Source organism: Acartia tonsa, chromosome 4, assembly GCF_053477335.1.
Source record: "Acartia tonsa isolate MP-2025a chromosome 4, ASM5347733v1, whole genome shotgun sequence".
Lineage (NCBI taxonomy): Eukaryota > Metazoa > Arthropoda > Copepoda > Calanoida > Acartiidae > Acartia > Acartia tonsa.
Genome location: NC_137263.1, coordinates 17659400 through 17681976, shown reverse-complemented (window position 1 = coordinate 17681976; position 22577 = coordinate 17659400). Strand labels below are relative to the sequence as shown.

The following is a 22577-nucleotide window of genomic DNA, read 5'->3' as shown; positions in this document are numbered from 1 at the left end:
TGGTCAAAGGGAAATGCGATATAATGTACAAACGATTTATACATTATACATTCAAAATTTTAACTTTTCAAATTTTGATTTATTTTGGAAGTTTTAAGCTTTTATAGCTAGTAGTAAATATTGAGATAAGACGCGAAGGCTAGGTACACTTTCGGAAACTAAAATTCAGTACATCGAAATAAGGAATGTTTAGTTTAACTGACCATTCAGTTAATCAGCTGAAGAAAAATGAAAACTCTCTGCTGCAAAACATGTAAAAGTGTCAAAATTGTAATGATTGATAGATAAAAAGATTCTTAAAAAACAAAATACTAAAACATATGTACTGTGCATCAATCATTTATTTTTATTTACATCATGTATCATGTTTTTTTCCTTTTTTTTGTAATACACTTTCCAGTATGGCTTATTATCCGCTGGATTAGAGCCGGTTCTGAGATAAACATAAAAGATATGTTTCACCTCGTATTTTAGATTTTTAACGAATAATAAATAATAAATCTTTTGACACAATTTTACCCCCTTTAAAACGAACAAAATTTTCCTTTCCAAGTTTGATTTTTGAAAAGTGTCGATGTTTTGGAATTTAATTGTCCTTTTCATATTTTAATGACCTTAAACATTATTTATTTTATAAAATGTGGAGTTATTAAAATGAAATGTTGCAATTTCCCTATAGCCGACAGTTGAACCTTCATACCCCCCCCCCCATACTAGATTTAGTTTGCTTTATTTGATAGGACTAAGTAAAGGTAAGAAGAGATAGGTATAGATTTAGAGCTCACGGAAGGGTCTAAAATTTGAAATTGAACTACATATATACTTTAGAGGGGTTTTTGTGTGGACCACTGGTCAATTATAGGGATATTGCCTGGAATGCTGATGATAAAATCTAAATGAAAGTTGAAATGTCCACCTTAGATTTCAAGTCTAGCCTTTGAACTATCATAAACCAGGGCTCGGCAGCCGCGCATCAGCTGCGACTAGGCCTAAAATTTAAAACCCGTTTGGATACCTTTCCATATTCCATGTCAGGTTTAGACTTGCAGTTAGTTTTTAAAATTGTAAAAGGTTGAATTCAATGAGGCTTACAGCCGGCTGACGCACGACTGCCGAGCCCTGTCATAAACTTCTCCTTTCACTCAATTTCCCAGCACATACAAAATTATTTAGGCATCTGCTGAAGTTTCATCCCAAAAAAATGTTGTTTATTTATTTTAAAAATTTCTTTTTTCGTATATATTATTCTGAATTTTAAGCAGACTACAAAACATTGTTTTGAAAATATTTGTAGTTGATGCTCATTTTAGGGTAGGTTCGGTTAAGATATGGTAGGGGAAGCCCCTTAAGGCCAGTTTTCTTTTCAAAGGGGCTAGAAACATATTTTTAAACCTTAAGATGACAAGTGGATTTGTTCAATTGGTCGATTATAGTGATTATATTTTGAGTCATGAATTGAATATAGATAATATGACTTTTTAAAAGTGATCTATAGAGCATCTTTGAACGTGAAAAAAACTGTTGAAAACTAATTGATAGATATGTAGTCCTGATAATAATTCATCTTATTCCTAGTTTTTATCATTTTACTACTTGTCAATTCAAAATCAAACATATTTCAAGAAATTGTCCGCCCCCCCCCCCCTCTCACTTCCCTCCCATGACATTTCCTCCTTCCCTTATTTGTTTGCTAGAAATAAAAATCCCCCACAACCGTACATAGGAGTCTTTACAAGAAAGCTAAAGTAATCGATATATTATTACTTGGATGTTGCACCAGATTTTCATGTATTCTGATAAGGTGATGCTTGCGGCTGGCTAAAATAACGATACCTCCCATCTATCCCCTGTACCCCATCCCCTCCCCTCTTACTGTATGAACGAACTGATCAATAAATAAGGTTCATTTTAGGGAGTTTAATTGAGAACAATTTTTCCCCTGTCATAATATCCACCTATATTATACATTTATTGCTAAAGTTGACCTCTTTACAAATTTTAATTACAAAGTATTTTTACTTTCTCTCTCTTGTGTATATATCTGAAAGTAACATTACTCATAAAACAAAGAGTACGATATTGGGACATTTTGTAAGATCTCTTAAACGTCAAATGTGCTTTCTTAGTAATCTTTTTGACTATGGATTTTCTAGTATATTTTTACTAACTTCATCTGTAGTTAAGTTTTTTGATGGGCTATGTATGTATGTATATACTTATCTCTTAAACGGCTGAACAAGTCTTTCCACAATTTTCAGAGAAGTATTGGTCCAGGTTAGGTTTAAGAAAATAATTTTATCAACAAAAATGAATTTTGGCGGTGTTTAATCCCCCTCTTTTATAACCCGTTTCAGACTTTCAAATATGTTGTTTATCCTTGTTCAATCACTATCCTATGAAATAGACTAATAGAGTAGTAAGAGCAAAGATCTCGGAAATGGCTGGCCTAATAAAGATATACGTTACAGAGTTTGATTTTTGTGGAGGTTGTTGGTAATTTTGGAACTTAGCAAACATCCTAGAGTCTGTGGGTGCAGCCTCCAATAACTTTCTTATAGAGGCTATGGGTGTTACGCTACTAAACTTTATAAAGTTATAAATTATGCATGTTTTAGGCCATTTTATTCTACATTCCTCGGTGGCTGTGGAAGAACTGGGAGGCTGGAAAAATATCTGCACTTAAAATGGACTTAGATCAAGGAATTATAACGTAAGTAATTTTTAATCCGTATATAAAAGTACCAGGATATCTAGCTGTCTATGTTAATTACTGTGAAGCTCTTTACAGGTCCAAAGAAGGTTTATAAATATTTTGGGGGAAGGTACCTGTTAACTATTACACTAGTCCCAAAAGTTGTATGATAACGTTTTCCTATTCGCTGACTTAAAAACTTTTATCGAATTTGGATTGTTGTTTCATTAAGATGAAAGTCTACACTTTTCAACCACTGATTGTAATCTTCAGAAGGGTTAATTTTGAATATCATTATTGTAGATGTAAATTAATTTATCATCCAATGTCTTATCCCTTTAGATCCCTGAAAGTAATGCAATGTAAATAAACAGATGTTTATGTTAACTATATCAGGTATATGATAAGGTTAATAAGCTACTCATAATGACAGATTTTATTTTCCCTAACTTTATGAAATTAAAATTAATCTTCCCCTTTCTAAGTTCTATTTCAATGATAAAGTTATTGGATGTGCGTTTATGTATGTGTTATTTTTCTGCTAAAAATCATTTAAATCTTTTGCCGTATACTAAAGGAATTCAAAGTAAAAGAATCTTTAAAAATCTTAAAAATGTGGACTCTAATATACAATTTTCTTGAAGGCTTTATATTTTCTACAGTAAGGTTTTTAGCCAGAAGAATAGTAAATTATCCTTTTCGAGATTAACGCCCACCACCCTTATTTTTTAAATGAATAAAACTGTTTTTAAAGTATTTTGTTGAATTGTTTTTAACAACCAAGACAATTACGAAAAGCGATTAATAGATGATGGAATAGAACCAGTTCTTAGTGATACTGAAAACTCATGTATCGTATTGTAGTGTAGACAATAAAAATAATTCTATCAAAATCAGCTCTGTTAGCCCGTGCTTTCGGCCTCTTGTGGCAAACAAAACTGGATTTGATCATGTAATTTCCATTTTAATACCCGCCAAAAACTGTCTATAATACGATGCGATAAATAACTATTAAAGAATATGTAGCTATTTCTGATGATTAAATGAATTATACCTAGAAAACAAATTCCCCAATATGTAAAGTAAATTTATTATTAATTACGACATCAAACGCTTATCACTAAGCTTTCTTCTTATTAGAAATTAATGATATTTGGGTATTAAGATTTATTAAGCATAGGCGTCCAAGGGGGGGGGGGAGTAATGGGGCGATTACCCCCCCCCCCCATTTAAAATTTACCCCTACCCTGGGGGTGCCGTAGGCACCCCCAACCATTTAGGAGGGGGTATTTACCCCCCCAAACAATTTTTGGGGGGTAAATACCCCCCCCAAAATAGAAAATCTCTAACAAAAAAAATTTTTGCGCGCTTCGCGCGCATTTTTAATACTAAATTTTTGATAAAATTTAAATTACCCCCCAAAAAATTTTAACTCGGGGGTAAATTTTGGGAGGGGTAAACAAATTTTACCCCTGCCAACAGATTTCAGGGGGGGTAATTACCCCCCCCCCCAAGCAAATTTTATCCCCGGGGTAAAAATTTTGGGGGGGTAAAAAAAATTTGCGGCGCGCTTCGCGCGCCATTTTACCCCCCCAAACCGAATTACCCCCCCCCCCTTAAAAAAATTTTACCCACCCCAAAATAAAAAGCTTGGACGCCCCTGTTATTAAGTAATCTGAAATTTTAGATATATAATAATTCATAATTGAAGTATATTCCATAAAGGTGCGCTTTTCTCACTCTCCTTATAATAAAGTAAAAGGATTTCAGTCTGTGTGTACTAAACGATCTAAACCGATATGGTTCTCATTAACAGGTTGATTCTCATTTTGGTTGAGGGTACCACGGAGAAATCCTCAGAGAAATCGCCCCACCAAAAATATAATTTTACATTTTTCTTTTCAAAACTAAAATTAAAAATAGGGGGTGGTCGACTCCCCCCACAAAAAAAAACTTTTTTTCTTTTTAAATCTATAATAACAAATTGTCGAAATTAACCCCCTCCCTCTCAAATGGCTATAAAGGTCACCAGAGCTTAGCCGCTGAGGATATAAAACAGTTTGTAGGTTTTCTGTTTTCTCGATATCTCTGTATTTTAATAGAGTTTTCTTTTGTTTTAAATGTAGTTACATATTAAGAATTTTAAAAAGTATTGTATCTGTCCAGCATTTAGCGAGGATTTACGCAACAGACGAACAAACATCCTGATAATATTTGATACTTTTATTTTATAATCAGTAAATTTAATTGCCCTTGCTTTTCAGGGAAGCAGAGAAGCGTCAGAAAAAGAAGTTATTATTGGACTACCTCTACGCTAACTTGAAGAATCATAACTTCTGGTGCTATAGATACTTCTTCTGTGAATTTCTTGGTCTCGTCAATATTATAGGTAATAAGATCAATTTTGAAGTATAGATGTGTACTACAGACAACTACCTGCCCCACTTCCCATTGGCCCCCGGTCTAGCATAAAGTAGTATGTTTTTTTTTGTCTGAAGCTTAAGATTTCAATAACTTGTGAACCGATTGAGTTCCACTTAATATGATGATTTTAGGCTATTCTTTTGAAAGAAGTCTTGGGATGGTTTTAAGCTACTTTGCTAGCCCATCGCTGATTCTTCGAATACTGAGCCCATAAAGCATATGGGCAGAACCGCAAAATCAAAAGTGAAAGATTTTTAAAGGGTGAGATAAATATGAGCTTTGCTCCCGTCAATGAATTAGTATGATATTGAGTAAAGTTCTAAAGGAAGTGCTAAGGTATCCATGTAGAATAAATTAACAGTTGTGTGTGAGTGTGTGTGTGTGTGGGTGTGTGTGTGTGTGTGTTTGTATAGTTATACCTATTGCCTTATACTAATAAATCAGTGAAAGACAAGGATCTGGTGGTTCAAAGTTTATTATCATATCCAACATATCTTTAAAATTGTATATTGAAAAATTGTTAGAATAAAACAAATCATTTACCAAGCTTTCAAAAATATTAAATCAAGCCTTTTAACTTCCAAATAAATTTTAGAAAAGCTTTGCTTGCAAAGGCTTTGGGGGAAAAGAGTGTAATACCAGGGAGGGTGGAGACATTTGGCTGTTTATTACACAAGTCCCCAAAGTTTTATTTCTTTTGGCTTAACAACTTTGGGGACTTTTATTGAATATAATTGGTTGGTTCATTAATTTGAGTGTCCAAACGTTTCAACCACTAGATGTAATCTACAGAAGTAGTAATTTTGGGGATGTACATCAATTCATCCGCCATTGTCTTATCCTTTAAATCCTTGGTGTAATACATATACAAAAGTACATATATTAACTACCAAATTTAGGGGGGAAAACAAAACTTAAGAAAAAAGACTCACTAAAAGATAAAACTGCTCTGGACATAGATTATATGTGGATATAATGGCAGGGGGGAAATTTTCGTCCATTTAGGTTGCTAACGCTGATATCATATGTTGGTAATTTCGTTCTCCAGATTACTGGAGAGGATGAGTCAATGGGGTGGATGGGGGACATTTATTCTAGACAGCTACAAGTTTTTCTTTAATAGAGTACATGATAATCTTGTATAAGATCCAACTAATAATAAATCCATTGCACTAGATAACTCGGTAAAAACTTCTAATAAATTTAAGAGATTACAATTTGCCGCTAAAATAAACCAATCACGTGTAGCAATGTCATAAGATATCCAATAATATGCTGGTTTATTTCAGCGGCAAATCATGATTTAGGAAATTAAAAGTTTTTCATCCGCCTTCAGTTAGGTTTTAATCTAATTAGGTACATATTCTTCTCATAGTTATTTCGTAGTAATCAGTGGCGTGCACCTGGGGGGTGTTAAAGCTTGATGGTGTACAAAAAAGGGAAGGCAATCTTTAAAATATCTTGTTTAAGGGGGAGAGGAATAGCTGATTTTAAACCCCTACAAAATTTAAATGAGGGTCGAGGTTGTTGAGGGTGTATATTGTAAAATTGGTGTAAATTGTATGATAATATATGATTTGTAAAATCTAGGGGCTTTGAACCAACTTGGTACGTTAGATTTAGATTTTTATGTGGGGGTTGGGAAGCAAAATAATTTTTCACCACCCTTTAAAAACTGTTATATTTTTTAGGTCAAATGTTCCTGATGGACAGATTTTTTGATGGTACATTCCTTACATTCGGCATTGAGGTCATTTCATTCGCAGAGAGGGACCAGGAGGACAGGATAGATCCAATGGTAAGTTATTTTTATTACACGACTTTTGTCGCGAGGTCCTATTTTTTTGCAATTTTCCGTCTTTAGCATTTATTTGTTTTAAAATTGAGATGGTTGGTTCATTTTTTAATGAGATATTACTTTTCAGTATGCCTTCGAAACATTTAATATCCATTGGATAGGAACCGGCTCTTAGTTATACGGAAAATCATTTATAACATCGTATTACATACAATTTTCCACGAATATTAGAATAAAATCATTAAATTAATACTAGTTTTCTCAGCCAGGGACTTCTGCCCCTTGTAGTCAACAAAACTGGTTTTAATTTTATAATTTTTAATTTGAATATCCGCGGAAATCTGTCTATAATACGATGCGATAAATACTCGTTCCTGATAATTTCTTACAATCCGAATTATTTTTTATTTCATCCTATTTTATATTATATGTTTTATTAAATATGTATAGGTCAGTCATAACATAAGAATTTACTTAGGCAAGGAAAATTGAAACAAATAAAATTTGAATTGAAAATAATGAATAACCTGAATAATGTGCATTAAATTGTGTTGAAAGTATGCGCTTCAAAATATGTAGAACAAGTTCCAAGTAAGTTTTTTTTCTCTCCAGTTTCAGTTAAAAAGTTTTGAGAAATCTCGGCCCAAATTGCAATTTCACACTTTAAATTCTTGAGAAAATATGATTTTTTAAAGGATTTCAGTCAGTTTTTTTATCAATTTGCCCCAGTTTCTTTCATTTGAATAACCTATTTACAATTTCGTTTTTCAAAGCGAAGCTTTTCAACAATTATACTTTGTTCATCTGTATATATAAAAAATAGAGTTGCAATATCAATTTCAAACCTTGCATGAATATCTTTTTTTAAAACGTGGTAGCCATTTCCATTTTAATTTGCAAGCAAGCAAATCTAACTTTATATTAAATTGTTATTCCTAGGACAATTAGTCCAATTATTATTAGCAAAACATCTCGATGATTAAAGGAGGTCTTAAAATGTAAGTACACTTTGCATATCGATTTTAATTTTTAGTCAAACTTCTGAATAACATTTTGTTTTGTTTTTCTGTTAAAAGTGCTGCAGCTCCAAATTCTTAATGGTTGTTTGTCTGGCTGTCTAATTTGTTTAGCTTCGCTTTTCTAGATGTTGTCATCCTTGTTGATTTTAACACACTTTATATTCTTTTTTTTCCTTTATGAAAATGTCAAAATTTTTTGTGTTATATATTTGCCAAAATTAACTTTTATGACATTTTAAAAATGTTTGCGAACAATAAAAAATGCCCAACGCTTAAGAAATACTATTTCTTATAACAAGGGTATAATGTCCATAATATTCACAGCAAAAATGCATAAATAAGCAATAAAAAAAAGGATTTTCCTATTTTACTTTGATACTATGCGTTTAATATAATATTTCAAATCTTTATATTAAAAAATTCCGTCTTATTTGGTGAACGATGTTTTGACGTATAGCATAGTCACAGAGAAGCTACAAAAAGAAATAAATAAATTAAATTTTAAATAAAAAAAGTATCCACAAAAGCGAAGCTTAACAAATCAGATAGACAAACGAACATTGACTAACGTAGAGGGAATGTACTTTTTATTTGAATGACAGAGAATACCATTTTGAAATAAGAGCAAAAGTTGTTTATATAGTGTCTAATCAGCCAAGGAATCAACAATTTATTTAATAGGTAAATCATTGATATCAAAATATTTAATGTAAACGCACGTGCTGTTTCAGAAATCATCATGCAAAGTTTGAAATCAATGGGACATTTTTAACGTGTCTAAATTAATGCAAAACGCAATCCGTTACTGATGAATGGACGGACTGACCCTAATTGTAGAAAAGCTTCGCTTTTAAAAATATTTCTGTATAATATTGTATTGTCTGCCTATAAATGTTCTGCTAAAGTTGTATTGGCTGCTGTTACTTTAATTTTCAAGCAAATATTGCGAGCTTCTACAATTTAGAATTCAATTTTCTCCATATTACTCATGTCATCTTTTATTCAATTTAGTTTCAAATAAACCTTTCATTCTTACTACAAGCTCTTTAGCTTTTCTCTTGTTTGTTTTCTCTCATCAAACATTGAAATGGTAAAACATTTTGGAAGCAGCTAATAATACCTAATAAAATGACGTCATACAATACAAATGGTCAATGATATGCCAGTATGCATTGTAATTGAAGAATGGTAAAATGTATACTGGCCTATCATTGGTTATTTGTATTGTATTATGTCATTTCTTATTAGGCACTATAATATGCTTCAACATTTGGTCTTTCACAGTTCAATGATTATTGAACTTTATTGATTATTGAGGGTTAGTTTTTTCTCTACGAGGTCTAAACCTGCGGGGCTACCCAATACCGATAGAAATAATATACAAAAAAGTACTCTTGATCCCCTCCCTCTAATTCTTAATTTATTTCAATAATAATTGGGAGGGGGGGGGGGTTGGAAAAGAAAAATGAAAAAAGGAGAACCATATCGGTTCAGCTGTTAGCAAGATCCTTCGTTACAGACAAAAAAGCTTACTACTTTATATAACACTAGCGGCTTCGCCCCTAGCCTCTAGGGGCTTTGCCCCAAGAGGTTTGATCAACCTAATTTTTCGTATTTTAGATTTAAAAAGAAAAAGTAAAAAAAAAATTTTTTTTGGGGGGGGGGTATTTTTCATTTTTTGGGGGGGTTTGGGGTGTCCCACCCCCCCAAAAAATAGCTTAAAACCATCACAGGACCAGTAGGTATATTCCCTGAAGAGTAGAGCCCAATCGGTTCAGTGGTTACTGAGATCTTAAGCTTCAGACGGACAGACAGACGGACAGACGGACAGACAGACGGACAGACATCGTTCTACTTTGTATTATAGATGATTTTTTAAAAATATAATACATCCAAAAATTAAACCACAGTTACTGTAATCTCAATCTTTACTAAAACTCAACGTCACAAGTGATTAAAAAATACTATTATTTAGGTGTATATATTTCCTCGAATGACAAAGTGCACCTTCCACAAATTTGGAACCAGCGGTGAGATAGAAAAGCATGACGCAATGTGCATCCTTCCTCTAAATATAGGTAACTTTATATTACAAATTTTTGGGTATAGTCCCTTTCGTGCCAACGCCTCTTAAGGGGAGTTTCCTCGTGTTTTCACATTAGTTTTTACAGGTTATTTTAGGTTAGGTTAGGTTAAGTTGGGTTAGGCAATTGGCCCCGTAGAAGCTAGAAACTACTGTGAAAATACGACGAAACGCCTCTTAAGAAGCGTTGCCACGAAAGGGACTATGCCCGAACGAATTTTTTATACAAATGTATATTTGTTATTTAACGGATTGCTTTTATTTACAGTTGTTCGCGGTTACGTATGTGAAAAGTAATATTTTTCGATAGAAAATGTTAACATACCTTTTATTCCAATTTGCTGTTATTTTAATACAGTTTGACTTTAAAATAGCATTTGTTAAAACAGTAACTTACCAAAAATAGGAACATTGAAAAAAAGCAATCTCAACGTGTATTAGGTTGAGGGAAAACCACGATATAAGGAATCACCTTTCCAGTATGGTTTCAAAACTGATCAATATCCGCTAATTTTAATCTTATAAATTTTAATAACCGCCGAAACCTGTCTAGAATACGATACGATAAATAACCATTCTCACTTCTACCTAAAATCCAAGCGTAAGTCTTAGTAAAACCATTATACTATACCAACAGAAAGTTGAACTATTCTTTTAAATATTCTGTTGCATGTATTGTAGAATTTTAGACAACATTTTGGTGTATTATAATTTGTGTGGAGCCCAGACGGGAAAAAGTATATAGCGGATAAAATCAACTTTTGTGTAGAAGGCAGGTTTAGATAATGGATGTAGAATATACATGGATATTATGTCAGGGTAAAAATTTTAGTCAATTTAGGTTGCTAACATGGATATCATTTATTGGTCTGTTCGTTAATCCAGTATGTGGGTAGGTGATAGAGTAAAGGGGGTGGATGGGGGACTGTTATTTTAACCAACTACAAGTTTAACTTTTGTAGAGTACATTATAATCTGGTGTACTCTCCAAGTAATAATAAATCCATTGTTTAGATGCGCATAAACACACATACACGGGATAAACCAAAAAAAAACTTTTTACAATCGAAGCTTTAAATAAAACTTTTCAACTATTTCTTTTCAGTACAAACGTTTTTTTTCGAAATTAAATGATAGCTTATTATAACTACTGAACTGATTGGGATATCTATTTTAGGTAAGCGTAAGGGTCCCGGGATGGTTTTAGGCTATTTAATTTTCATCTTTAAGTTTTAGGATTGTTCTAAGCTATTTTTCAAGACACTTTCTGCCCCTATGAATAAAGAGCCTCTAGATGCTTGGGGCTATTAATATTTTTATTTGGATTTAGTCGACTGCTAATCGACTCTTGAGGGGAATGATATCCAAATTTCTCAACTTAGATGGGGGTGATTGACACCCCTTACTAAACCCTTTTTGGCTTGGAACTAAGTTTTTAATTTTGATGTTTGATTATATAACAAACTTGTAAATATTAAAAACTGTGCTAATATTTGCAAAGTTGTTGGACATATATTCTGCGTATATTTAAACATACATATATGTATTAGATTTTTACCATTTCAAATTATAAAAATCAAACTAATATTCAAGCCTTGTCAAATTTTAAATAAGATCTTTTTTGTCGTCATATTTCATAGTTTAGATGCTTTTTCTCATTCAGTTTTTTAGTTTGTCTTCTATAAAAAAAAACACTCTATGGGATGTTTTCCTTTTTAGTAAAGGTATAAAACCTAGTATTAAAAATGATAAAATTGCTTTAGATAAAACCATATTCAATTCAGGTAAAGCCGTATGCGATCTTTTAGGTTCTTAAAAGATTTTATTTTCACAACGTTGTTATTTATAAATTTATATTTTCAAAGAAACAAAATTTGTTAAGAATTTTCAAAATTATTTCTCCAGTGAAAATTGTGTGTAAATGATTAAATTTAGAATTATATTGAGCTGTACATCTGGCAGAAAATATGAGAACAGGTGGATTCAATATGCGCACTCAGGGAGAAAGGTTGTGCACCCATAAATTACAGAAATAAATATTATAAATTTCGAATGAAATAATCTTAATTAACAAATTTGGTTTCATATTTCTATAAAGGCTTTAGTCCTAAGAGATCAATTATAAAATTCAAAGGTTTATTTCCTTTTTTGTAGGCTCTCGTGGACCGATGGTCCCTATAGTTCAAAATGATTGATTCCATGATGGTTTGAAGCCAGATTGAATCTATTAGAAATTAATCGAACCCTGGGCTAAAACAAAAATTATGGGACAACAGAAAGTGTCACGTGTGACGTCTTAAACATACGTATTTATCCATCTCTTTTTGGGGGGTTTCTTTTTCCACTTCTCCTCTCATGTTGCATTGGAAAAGAATCAAACTAAAGGAAAGTCCTTACCTGAAATATTTTGTAAGAAATTTAACCTTGAATAAAACATCAAGAAAAACTTATTAAAATTAAACCATTGTTAACGTTAACATGTTGTATATACACATTACATCAGGGAGGTTCGGGACATTGGACTGTAAAATTTCACTTTGGGTACTTTTAGTGAATTTTAATTGGTTGATTGTCCAAGCTTTTCAACGAATAATTTTTATCTTCATAAAGTGTAATTTTGTTTATCAATATTGGGGATGTAAGTGTATATTAATTTATTGTCCATTGTCTTATCCCTTAAAATCCCTGTTTTATACCTAGAGGCCTGCCCGCATTTACTTTCATCTTGAGCCTGTAATACTTGAGCAAAATATAATTCTAAACTTTGCCTCCCTATTCAGATTGTTTTTACAACAATTGTTTGGCAGGCGGAAAATGTTAAAATCAGGGCTGCGCTTCAGCCTCGAATAAGACTCAAATTTAAACCCGTTTAGATGGTTTCAAAAAAAGAAGGATTGCAATATCTGGGTTAAGTTTAGACTTCCAGCTGAATTTTAAAATTTTAAAAGGTTGATTTTCCTGAGGCTTACAGAAGGCTGACGCGCGGCTGCTGAGCCCTGTTGAAAATGTTGCTGGGCTCTTGTAAGTTCTCATGAGAAGCAGCGAGGCTGAGAAAACTATTATATTGAGTATTGAAAATTTAACCTAATCTTGGAAAAATGAAAATTTGTTCAGCTAAGCTAAGATTATTAGTGGCGTAGCTAATGTAGAATAAGAGCGTGTCCATAGGTCATCCAAGAATTCAATTCTACGCAGTCTTAACACTAATTGTTCTCTAGGCTTTACAGCATCTACGTATCATGTTTATCATTACTAAAGTATTTTACAAAGTTACAAAATAGTTTGGGGGGAGGGGTCGATCTACAGAAGAACCCTCACTCAAAATAGGGAAAAAAAACTTTCCTTCACCCATAAAAGCTTTATTGTAAATAAAAACAATATTTTTGTCAGCAGTTAGCTAGATCTTAAGCTGCAGACCAACAGATATACTTATATTTTTTGTTTACTTGCTGTCATTTCGCTACTTATGGACAAAATGTTTGTTGTTATTTTCGTCAAATAAATAAAGTTATTTAGATTTCTAAGGTAAATGATTGTTTAATTCTCCTCAATTATTTTTACTAAATCCTATTATTTTAGGGAAGCTTCACATAGGTCCCGTGATTGTATTTGGCTATTTTTTATATTCAAATTGGTCCTTATATGGTTTTAGGCTATATTTCTGCCCTACCCTGCCCCTTTTATTATAGAGCCTCTAGGTGCAAGGAGCGCATCCGCAATTACTTAGTAAACAACGACAAACGAAATAAAAAAGGTTTGTTTGAAGAATGGTAAGAAGAATCGATATATTATTACTTTGATGTTAAACAAGATTTTCATGTTCTCTAACAAAGTAAAACTCGTAGCTGGCTAAAAACCGAATCCCCATTTCACTCCTTTATCCCATCCCCTCTCCTCCTTCAGAAAGAATGAACTGAGCAACAAATGATATCCATGTTAGCAATCTAGATTGACGACAATGTCCACGTATATTCATAATTCATAGTAAGAAGAACCCTATTTTCATATTTGGTCAGTCCCAACAATAACTGCGGAAGAACAATTGAGCAAAATCTTAACATAAAACTGTTTTAACAGCATCATCCAGCCTTGGGGGCATGCATTTCAAATGAGACAATTGTGGGTATTAGAGGATTTCAAAATTACTTAAAATATGGAAACTTCCAGTTTTGTTGTAGATACAAACAGGGATCTAAAGGGATAAGACAATTAGCGAAAAAATAATGTACATCCTTAATGATTATACACAAAATTACCCCTTATGAAGATTACAATTAGTGAAAAAAAATTTAGACACTGAACTCAATGAACCAACCAATAACAATTCCTTCAAGTCATTGAGCTAGTAATAAACAGCCTAATGTCCCCACCCTCCCTAAGATACAAATAAAAGCACATATACGAATTTATATTGTGTTTTCAGACATTTAAAGAATATGAAAATAAACCCCCCAATAAATCAAATTCTTATCCAAAAAACGAAGAAAAACATTTTTAAAACCAAAAACAGATTTTTTTTCAATTTGGCTCAAACAAACAAAAAAATAATTCTAACAAACAAATATTATTCCAATAAATCTATGTCTTTTGAAACCCTCTACTGGGTATATCCCAAGCTACCATAAGCTCTAGGCCCAACAATACAATATTCTCCCTTGGGTCAAATCCGAGAAGTTAAATAACATCTATCTAACTATTCCCACTTGTGCATAGAATATCTTTCTATCTTATTAGCTTATTTGAATAATATAAACTCTCATAAAAGTCGAAAATTATTTTGGAAAGAGATTAACATATTTATAGTGTTAATATTTGTAATCAAACCTTTTTATACAAAATTTATAAAACAACCAACCAAATAGTGATTGTTTCACTTCTACAAGAGAAAAATAAATTGAAAATGATTGCTAAAATCCAGCTTCTACCAATAACGAAATTAATTCGGAAAAAAATCACATAACCTATACATGTTTTTCAGCTGTCGTTGGGGGGCAACACATCGTAAAATTGACGACCTCTCCATTTGCCCCCTAAATATTATTTTATATTTATTTTGCTTGTTGGTTATACCTATTCCTGGTTAAAATCGAAATATATCTTTATGTCTTAGTATAGTGTATTTTTATTCAATATAGGTTGAAAAACATTCTAAGAAAATATGAAACAAATGAAAATCATCAATAATAATATATGTATATTAAAACCAGCGTCTGTGCCCCTTTGATCTAAGGGAGAGACCATGTAATAAATGGCATAAAAACATTCTGGAACTTATATGATGTTTCCCTAAAATGGAGAGCTTAATAAGCTTAGTGGTTACCGATATCTAAACGGACAAACAAAAACCTTACTATTTATGTAACAGATTATTTATAGCAACATATATAAAAATATGTATGATGTATATTTTTCTTATTACCTAAACATTTTACAACAAAAAGTTTAGGCCCAGAGTTTGAAAGCTATTTGCTTTTCTATGCAATATTTTTCTTGCAAAAGGACTGAAATTTCATACTTTAAAAAGGATGTCATTAACATGTAGATAATGATAAATAACTCTATTCTTTTCATTTTAGCACAGCTTTAAACAAACAAGGAGAATTTAGTTTTGATTTTTAATATAACTTAAGCAAGAAGAAACAGATAGAGAGAGAACAGTGGGATGTTTATTACACTGGTCCCCAAAGTTTTGTAATAACGTTTTCTTAATCGTTGACGTTGGAGACTTTAGTGAATTGTGATTGGTTGGTTCATTAAGTTGTGTGTTCAAACGTGTCAACAACTAATTTTAATTTGCAGAAGTGGTAATATTGTTTATCATCATTGGGGATGGATGTACATCAATTTATCGGCCATTGTATCATCCATTGATCCCCGAGAAGAAATATGCAGACGCGTTTAAACAACTTTCTTTAATTTTTCCTATCTCCCGTTTTCAAACAGATATTAATTTGAAACCTTAGTATATCTCTAATGTAGTGTAAAGGAAGATTTTAACAATGATAAATTTTTGTAGTCATTTCTATGCATTTCAATAGACCTGTTCATTTTTTTTTTTTCATTTCCTTTGTCAAAAATGACTTAGGTAGTCTAAAATTTGTAATATTGTTCTTGTTGTTTCTTGAATGAGCCATTCTCATTTTATCTTATACTAGCGGCTGCGCCCCCCCCCCCTCTTTAGAGGCCTCTAGGGCTATTGAGGAGGGGGTGGGAGAGTCAAACCTCCCACTTTCAATTGTAGTTTTTTTTTGTAAAATTGTATTTGTTTGGGTCATTTTTTTCTAAGGGCCTTTTTCTAGGTGTTTGTACCCTCCCCAAATAGAGCTAAAAAACTTCCCAGGACCTATGAGAAACTGCCCTATAAAGAAGAACTATATTGATTCAGTGGTTACAGAGATCCTTCGATACAGACAAAAACATACAGATACAGATCCTGTTACTTTTATATAAGGATTTGCAAAAGAATATTATAGAAAGCAAAACGAATTTTTGTAATTAGGCCATGTTCATTGGGTCATTATTACTAATGACCTTAACAAAAGTAGTTCATAAGAAAAACATCAAAATTGTGAACAAGTCTAATGCACATTTGTCAAGACTAGAAAAAGCTAGTTGGAAAGGTAAACTAATTGAAACATATAACTTTCTTTTTTTACATCTAAATCATTGTATTTTTAATAATTTAAATCCTTATACTAAAGTAACAGGGTGTTTGTCTGTGTGTACCGAAGGATCTCGCTAACCGCTGAACCGTTCGGGTTCTCCTTAACAGGGTAGATTCTCATATGTCCCGGGAAGGTTTTTAACTATTTTTGGGGAGGGTACCACCATTCTTCCAAGAGAAATCACACAAAAAAAATTTTTTACGTTCTCGATTTTAAAAGAGAGTTCAACGCTAACATAAACGTCAAACGCAACATAGACATATTTTTAAAAAAACATTTAAAGTGCCACTATAGGCCTCTAAGGGCGTAGCCGCTAGTAGATTATAATGTACTTATAGATCTAGTGCAGTTCAAGGTGAAATTTTCTGGTAACAATTATCTTCAAAAATCTATGAACTTTAAAGGCTGCTAGCTGCCAAACGACTGAATGTACTTGGCATGCCCACACACGAAGTTAGGCGACATAAGAAGGCCTATGAATCTGGAATAGCCTTTTAATAATAATTTTTAAAATCCTTGACCGACAGACAGACATAGTTTTCCTTGTATTGTAGACTAGCAGCTTCGCCCCAAGCCTCTAGGGACTTTGCCCCAAGAGGTTTGATCAAACTAATTTTTCGTATTTTAGATTTAAAAATAAAACTTTTGGGGGGGTATTTTTCATTTTTGTAAATAGCCGATCGGTTCACCAGTTAGCGAGATCCTTCGCTACAAACAAACAGACAGACAGACATCGTTGTACTTTGTATTATAGATATCCTTTTCAAATCAGAGGCAAAAAATAATTGCGACCTTAAAAAAATGGAAATAATCTTTTTATAGATTCCCCAATTTTATCATTTTTGCGTAAAATAATTGTTGCCCTTGAGAAAAACCATGGAGGAAGTGGACATTGGGCTTTTTATTACACTAGTCTCCAAAGATTTATGACAATTTTTTTTTATTCGTTGGCTTAACAACTTTGGAGATTTTATTGAATTTGGTTCGTGCATTTAGTTAATTGTCCAACCACTAAAGAAGCGTTAATTTAGTGTATAATCTTAGGGAATGTACATAAATTTATCGGCCATTGTTTTATACCTTTATATCCCTGGAGAAAAACACTTTACAGATAAAGACTGAACTGCAAAGAAAATTGCGATGTGCAATGGCTAATGGTCACCCTTCCTGGAGACTTCTCTACAGGGCTCGGCAGCCGCGCATCAGTTGCTCGTCAGTTGCCTGTAAGCCTCATCGAAATCGTCACAATATAACTTTGAAATTCAGCTGGGTGTCTAAACCGGTTCCTAAACAGACAATTTATCTTCATACAGGGGCTACCATTGTTGGCGTAAAACTTATGTACTACATGTACTTTTTATGTAGCCGAAGGGAAGTGGGTAAGAAGGGAAGAGAAAAGGGAAGGGGGATGTGGGGAAATTTTCACTTAGAAATGTTTGTCAAAATCACCCTTTTCTCTGATCTTTATAGAATTTTCTTAAGCACACAGTCGAATTTAAATTTGAGGATTATGTGTGGCTAAGGTACTGCTGTCGAGCCCTGTACTTCTTTATAATGGTTCACCACCGGCCGCGACCTGCACGCGGACACCACATCTGACCTCAATAAACATAATAATTTTGGGAGCAACGTAGTTTTTTATTTTTATTCTTTTCCTAAATCTAATTATCTGTTTTTGTACACTCAATGAGCTTTTTAGTTAAAAAAAAAACATATAAAAGATGTGATGGATATGCTTAGGGCAAATCATCTCCGGAGAGAAATAAAACAGATTCTGTTTAATTATGGTCATCTTTAAATTACAATAATAGATTTAATATTAATTGGATATTGCAACAGATTATTATGTACTCTAATAAAATGAAACTTTTAGCTGGCTATGATAACGACCCCCCTCCCCGTTTACCCTATCCCCTCCCCTGATAATTGATGAACGGACTAACCAATAAATGAGTTCTAAGTTGGAAAGCTAAATTTTTTCCATAATAAATGTGGAGTTTATTCTACATCCATTAGAATCTGTTTATTTTTTAAAATCTTTAAATTGCAATATTTTAGTTTTGCTAAATTTGCTGTAAACATGTTTATTATAGTTTTGTATAAATTCATTGGCTTAGCTTGGCAAGATGTATTGTCAATCAGGGATTTAAAGGGATAAGACATGGCCGATAAATTGATGTACATACCAAATGATTGTAGACCAAATTATTTGATTAGTAATTGAAATGTTTGGTCATTCAACTTAATGAACCAACTAATCAAAAAATCACAAAGTTATTAAACCAACGAATAAGAAATCATTATTATTGAACTTTAGGGACTAGTGTAATAAACAGTCCATTGTTCCCTACCTCCCTGATTGTGAATAAAGGTGGGGGAGGGGGGTAATGTCCAGCAGCCAACCTTATAAAGTGCATTTTTGGTGAACAATTACTACCGCACAAGAAAAAAGAGATAAAGGAAGCCTGCAGGAAATACAATGAGAAAATGTTGAAAGATTTTAGCCATCTATTTTGAATAGCATTCGAAAAATCACATTTACCCCACAACGATACGGACTGATCCGGACGGATAGACGCACATAGAAGTTTATAGAGTAGCTTCGCTACAAAAGAAAAATGTCGTTAAGATTACAATAACAAAATATAAGCTTTTTTGAATTTGGCGGTAAAATCAATTTGTGTTTGTGATATTTAGGCGGAAATCATGACACAGCGCATTTTCATTTTGGGGTGAGTAGCAAAGTACAAAGCATTCTAAATAATGTCAATCTGATACTTTTGTAAATTTTAGCTTAAAAAATCAAAATAGTTTATCATATGTATAAACATTACTGGCTTTATATTAGGCTAAGCATAACGATTTCCTGAAAAGTCCAACCATAACAGGTTTTTTTTTCTTTAAACACATATAACATATTCTAGAAATAAAAAATGATGTATTTTTGGTTAATTTTTACAGAATCTCAAGCAAATATTTCACCCTTTCCCCCTAAATATTTTAATTTGAAGAAAAAAAAAAATTATGCAAATGTGTGTCAGACAAGAAGAATCCAATCGATTCAGTGGTTACCTAAATTTTAAGCTTCCTACAGACATCGTTCTACTTTGTATTATAGACTAGTTGCTTCGCCCCTTGTATCTAGGAGGTCTGTATTCGAAGGGGAAGAGATAGAATAAAAAACGCATTAAATCTAAATAAAAATACATATAGCTGAAACACCTAAAGGACCTATGTAAAACTTCCCTTAAATGACTATATCGATTTTGTAGTTATTAAAATCTTAAGTTTCAGACAAAAAAATATTACTACTTTAGAATAGACTAAAAATGAAACTTTGTTGACACACCTTAATACTCGGCAATGCTTATAAAATGTTTGTATTCACAATAAATGTATAAGCATAGATGTAAAACCCAGACAACTAAATGGCCCAATAGGTAGTAAATTGCTTTCTGATCTTTGATAGCGACTTAGCTCTATAAATATTCAAACGCTATTGGCTGATGTTTGATGACCCAAGTGAAAGTCGGCACAGGGTAGATTTACATCTAGCTCGTGTCCCCTTTTATCTTTTACATTAATGTATTGACTAAGTTGAGCAACAATAGATTGGCTGGGTGCACACAAATACAATCATATTAAGCAGATGGCTGAAACCTTATCACCCCCCCCCCCCCTCCTCACTATCATTAACCCTAATGCCAACACCCTGAACACCTGAACACAATCTTAACTTTTGTCATGTTTCTTGCAAGCGAAGCTTTTTATAATTAGAGTCGGTCTGTAAGTATGTCCGTCCGTTAAGGTTGGTTTTTTCGTCAATTTAAACATGTTAGAATTGTCCAAACAATTTTATACTTTGCATGATGATTCCTATAACAGTTGTGTACGATTTAGGAAGCGTAGCAACTCTTTAATTTTTACTAGAAAGTGAGTATGGCCTTTTACTGTATCTGCATTTATGCAATTTTGCAAATAATTTATGTACAATTTTGTTTAGTCTTACAAACAAATTTTCTTATTATTATTTTCTGACAATACAAGAGTTATTGTTCATTTGTCTTTCCTTCTGATTATAGGGCATCGCTTTGGTGGATGTTGTCAACCTTGTTTATAGAATACCTTAAGATGAGCTTGGAGTGGCAGAAAATTGCATTGACATATGCAACCTTTCTGCAATGTTTATAGTGCCACTTAGTTTTTCTTTTTTATTAGATTTCTTTATATGAAATTACATAGATTATTATATCAGTAGATTGCACAACTAGCTAATATATTTTATGTAAAAAATATCAGTATATTATTTTTAAAGAAAACTTTAATATTTATTAAAATTCATGTTAAAAATCAAAGTAAAAATTGAACGGTAACATGTAATATCCTATTATAAATAGTAGTAAGATTTTTTTGGCAAATCTTGAGATTTTTAATATCCATTAAACTAATTAAGTTCTCCTTTATAGGGAGGTTTCACATATGTAGGCCATGGTATGGTTTTATGTTATTTTACTTGACTCCTTGCTTTAGGATGCTAGGAGCGCAGCGGTTAGTTTAATATCAAGCAATGCAGATTCTAATATAAGGAGAAAAAATTTCTTGTGAATTTTATAATGGATATATTAGGGTGGGTCGATTTAGGACATTTTTTTTCTGAGGCCAAAGCGGGGATCTGCAAATGATTTGTATTAGTATAATACATCTCTGGAAGATTTAAAATTTATCCTAAGTGTTAAAACCGCTGACGACCAGACATTCAATTGTATAGCTGTTTGTAAATGGGAGTCAAAAATTTAATGAATCAGAACTATGGCATCATGGTGCTCCCAGGAAAGGCATTGAGGAGTAGAATCAGGAACTTTTGACCGTTTAAAAAAAACTCGTTCCTAGCCTGAGAAAATCTAAAAAACCTCAACAAATTGGACAATTCTCAATAAACCTTTAAAAATTGTGTTTTTTAGCGATTTCTAAGGCTAGAAACAAGATATTTTGAAACGAACAAAAGTTCCTGATTCAGCTCCTCAAGGCCTTTCCAGAGAGCACCATGAAGACATAGTTCTGATTCAAAAAAAAAATTTGAATGTCGTCTTTGCATATTAATAAGTAATGAAATATATTTTTTAGTGGTCGCATTCTAAAACTCAATTTTTTAAAATTCTTTTTCGGTCAGAAATGTTTTTAAGGTTAATTTTATCTGTTGCATAATCCCCTCTTTGTCTAATTCCGATATAAACCCTCCCTAATATATATATATATATGGATTTAGTTAAATAAATGACTAGATTTAATGTTGAAATTCAATAAAAATCAGATAGATTGCCAAAACTTGCAAATCATCATCCAAATACCAAAAAGTTTTTTTCCCAAGTATTTTGAAGACCCTAATGAGGTTGAAATAAAAGTATTTGTGCACTGCATCCAGTTTATCTGCCTCACTCACTTTCCTCCTAGTTTCTTCAAACAGAAAAGTTAGGGTTCATTTCTCAAACTTTTAAATTTGAATTGCCCGCTTTACAAATTTTCTTGATAAGCGTTTGTTAGCACAATGTGTGTGTGTATGTGCGTGTATGTGTGTGTGTGGTTTTGTGAGTGTGTGTGTGTGTGTGTGTATTGGTAGGTATCAACAAATATTTCATAAGAGATTATATTCAAAAATTCATATTAATCAGAATAATGTTTTCTTTGGAGACTTTAATTGGTTAGTTCATTTAGTTGAGAGTCAAAACGTTTCAACTACTAGTTGTAATGTACAGAAGGGGTAGTTTTGTGTATCATCATTGGGGATGTACATTAATTTATCGCCCATTGTCTTATCCCTTTAGATCCCTGGTGTGTGTTTGCTTCGTGTGTAAGAGAGGTATTAAGAAATGTTTCATAATGTTTTATCCTCAAAAAG

The 22577-nt window shown here is 32.5% G+C and overlaps 1 protein-coding gene across 1 annotated transcript in view; it reads left to right on the top strand.

Moving 5' to 3' along the window:
* LOC145316316 (innexin shaking-B-like) overlaps positions 1-22577 on the top strand; it is an 81607-nt gene that overhangs the window by 49312 nt on the left and 9718 nt on the right. Inside the window, exons 4-7 of the mRNA XM_080156748.1 lie at positions 2616-2710; positions 4957-5081; positions 6808-6914; positions 9909-10011. Coding sequence (XP_080012874.1) covers positions 2616-2710; positions 4957-5081; positions 6808-6914; positions 9909-10011 — 430 coding nt within the window. The remainder of the gene's footprint in view (positions 1-2615; positions 2711-4956; positions 5082-6807; positions 6915-9908; positions 10012-22577) is intronic.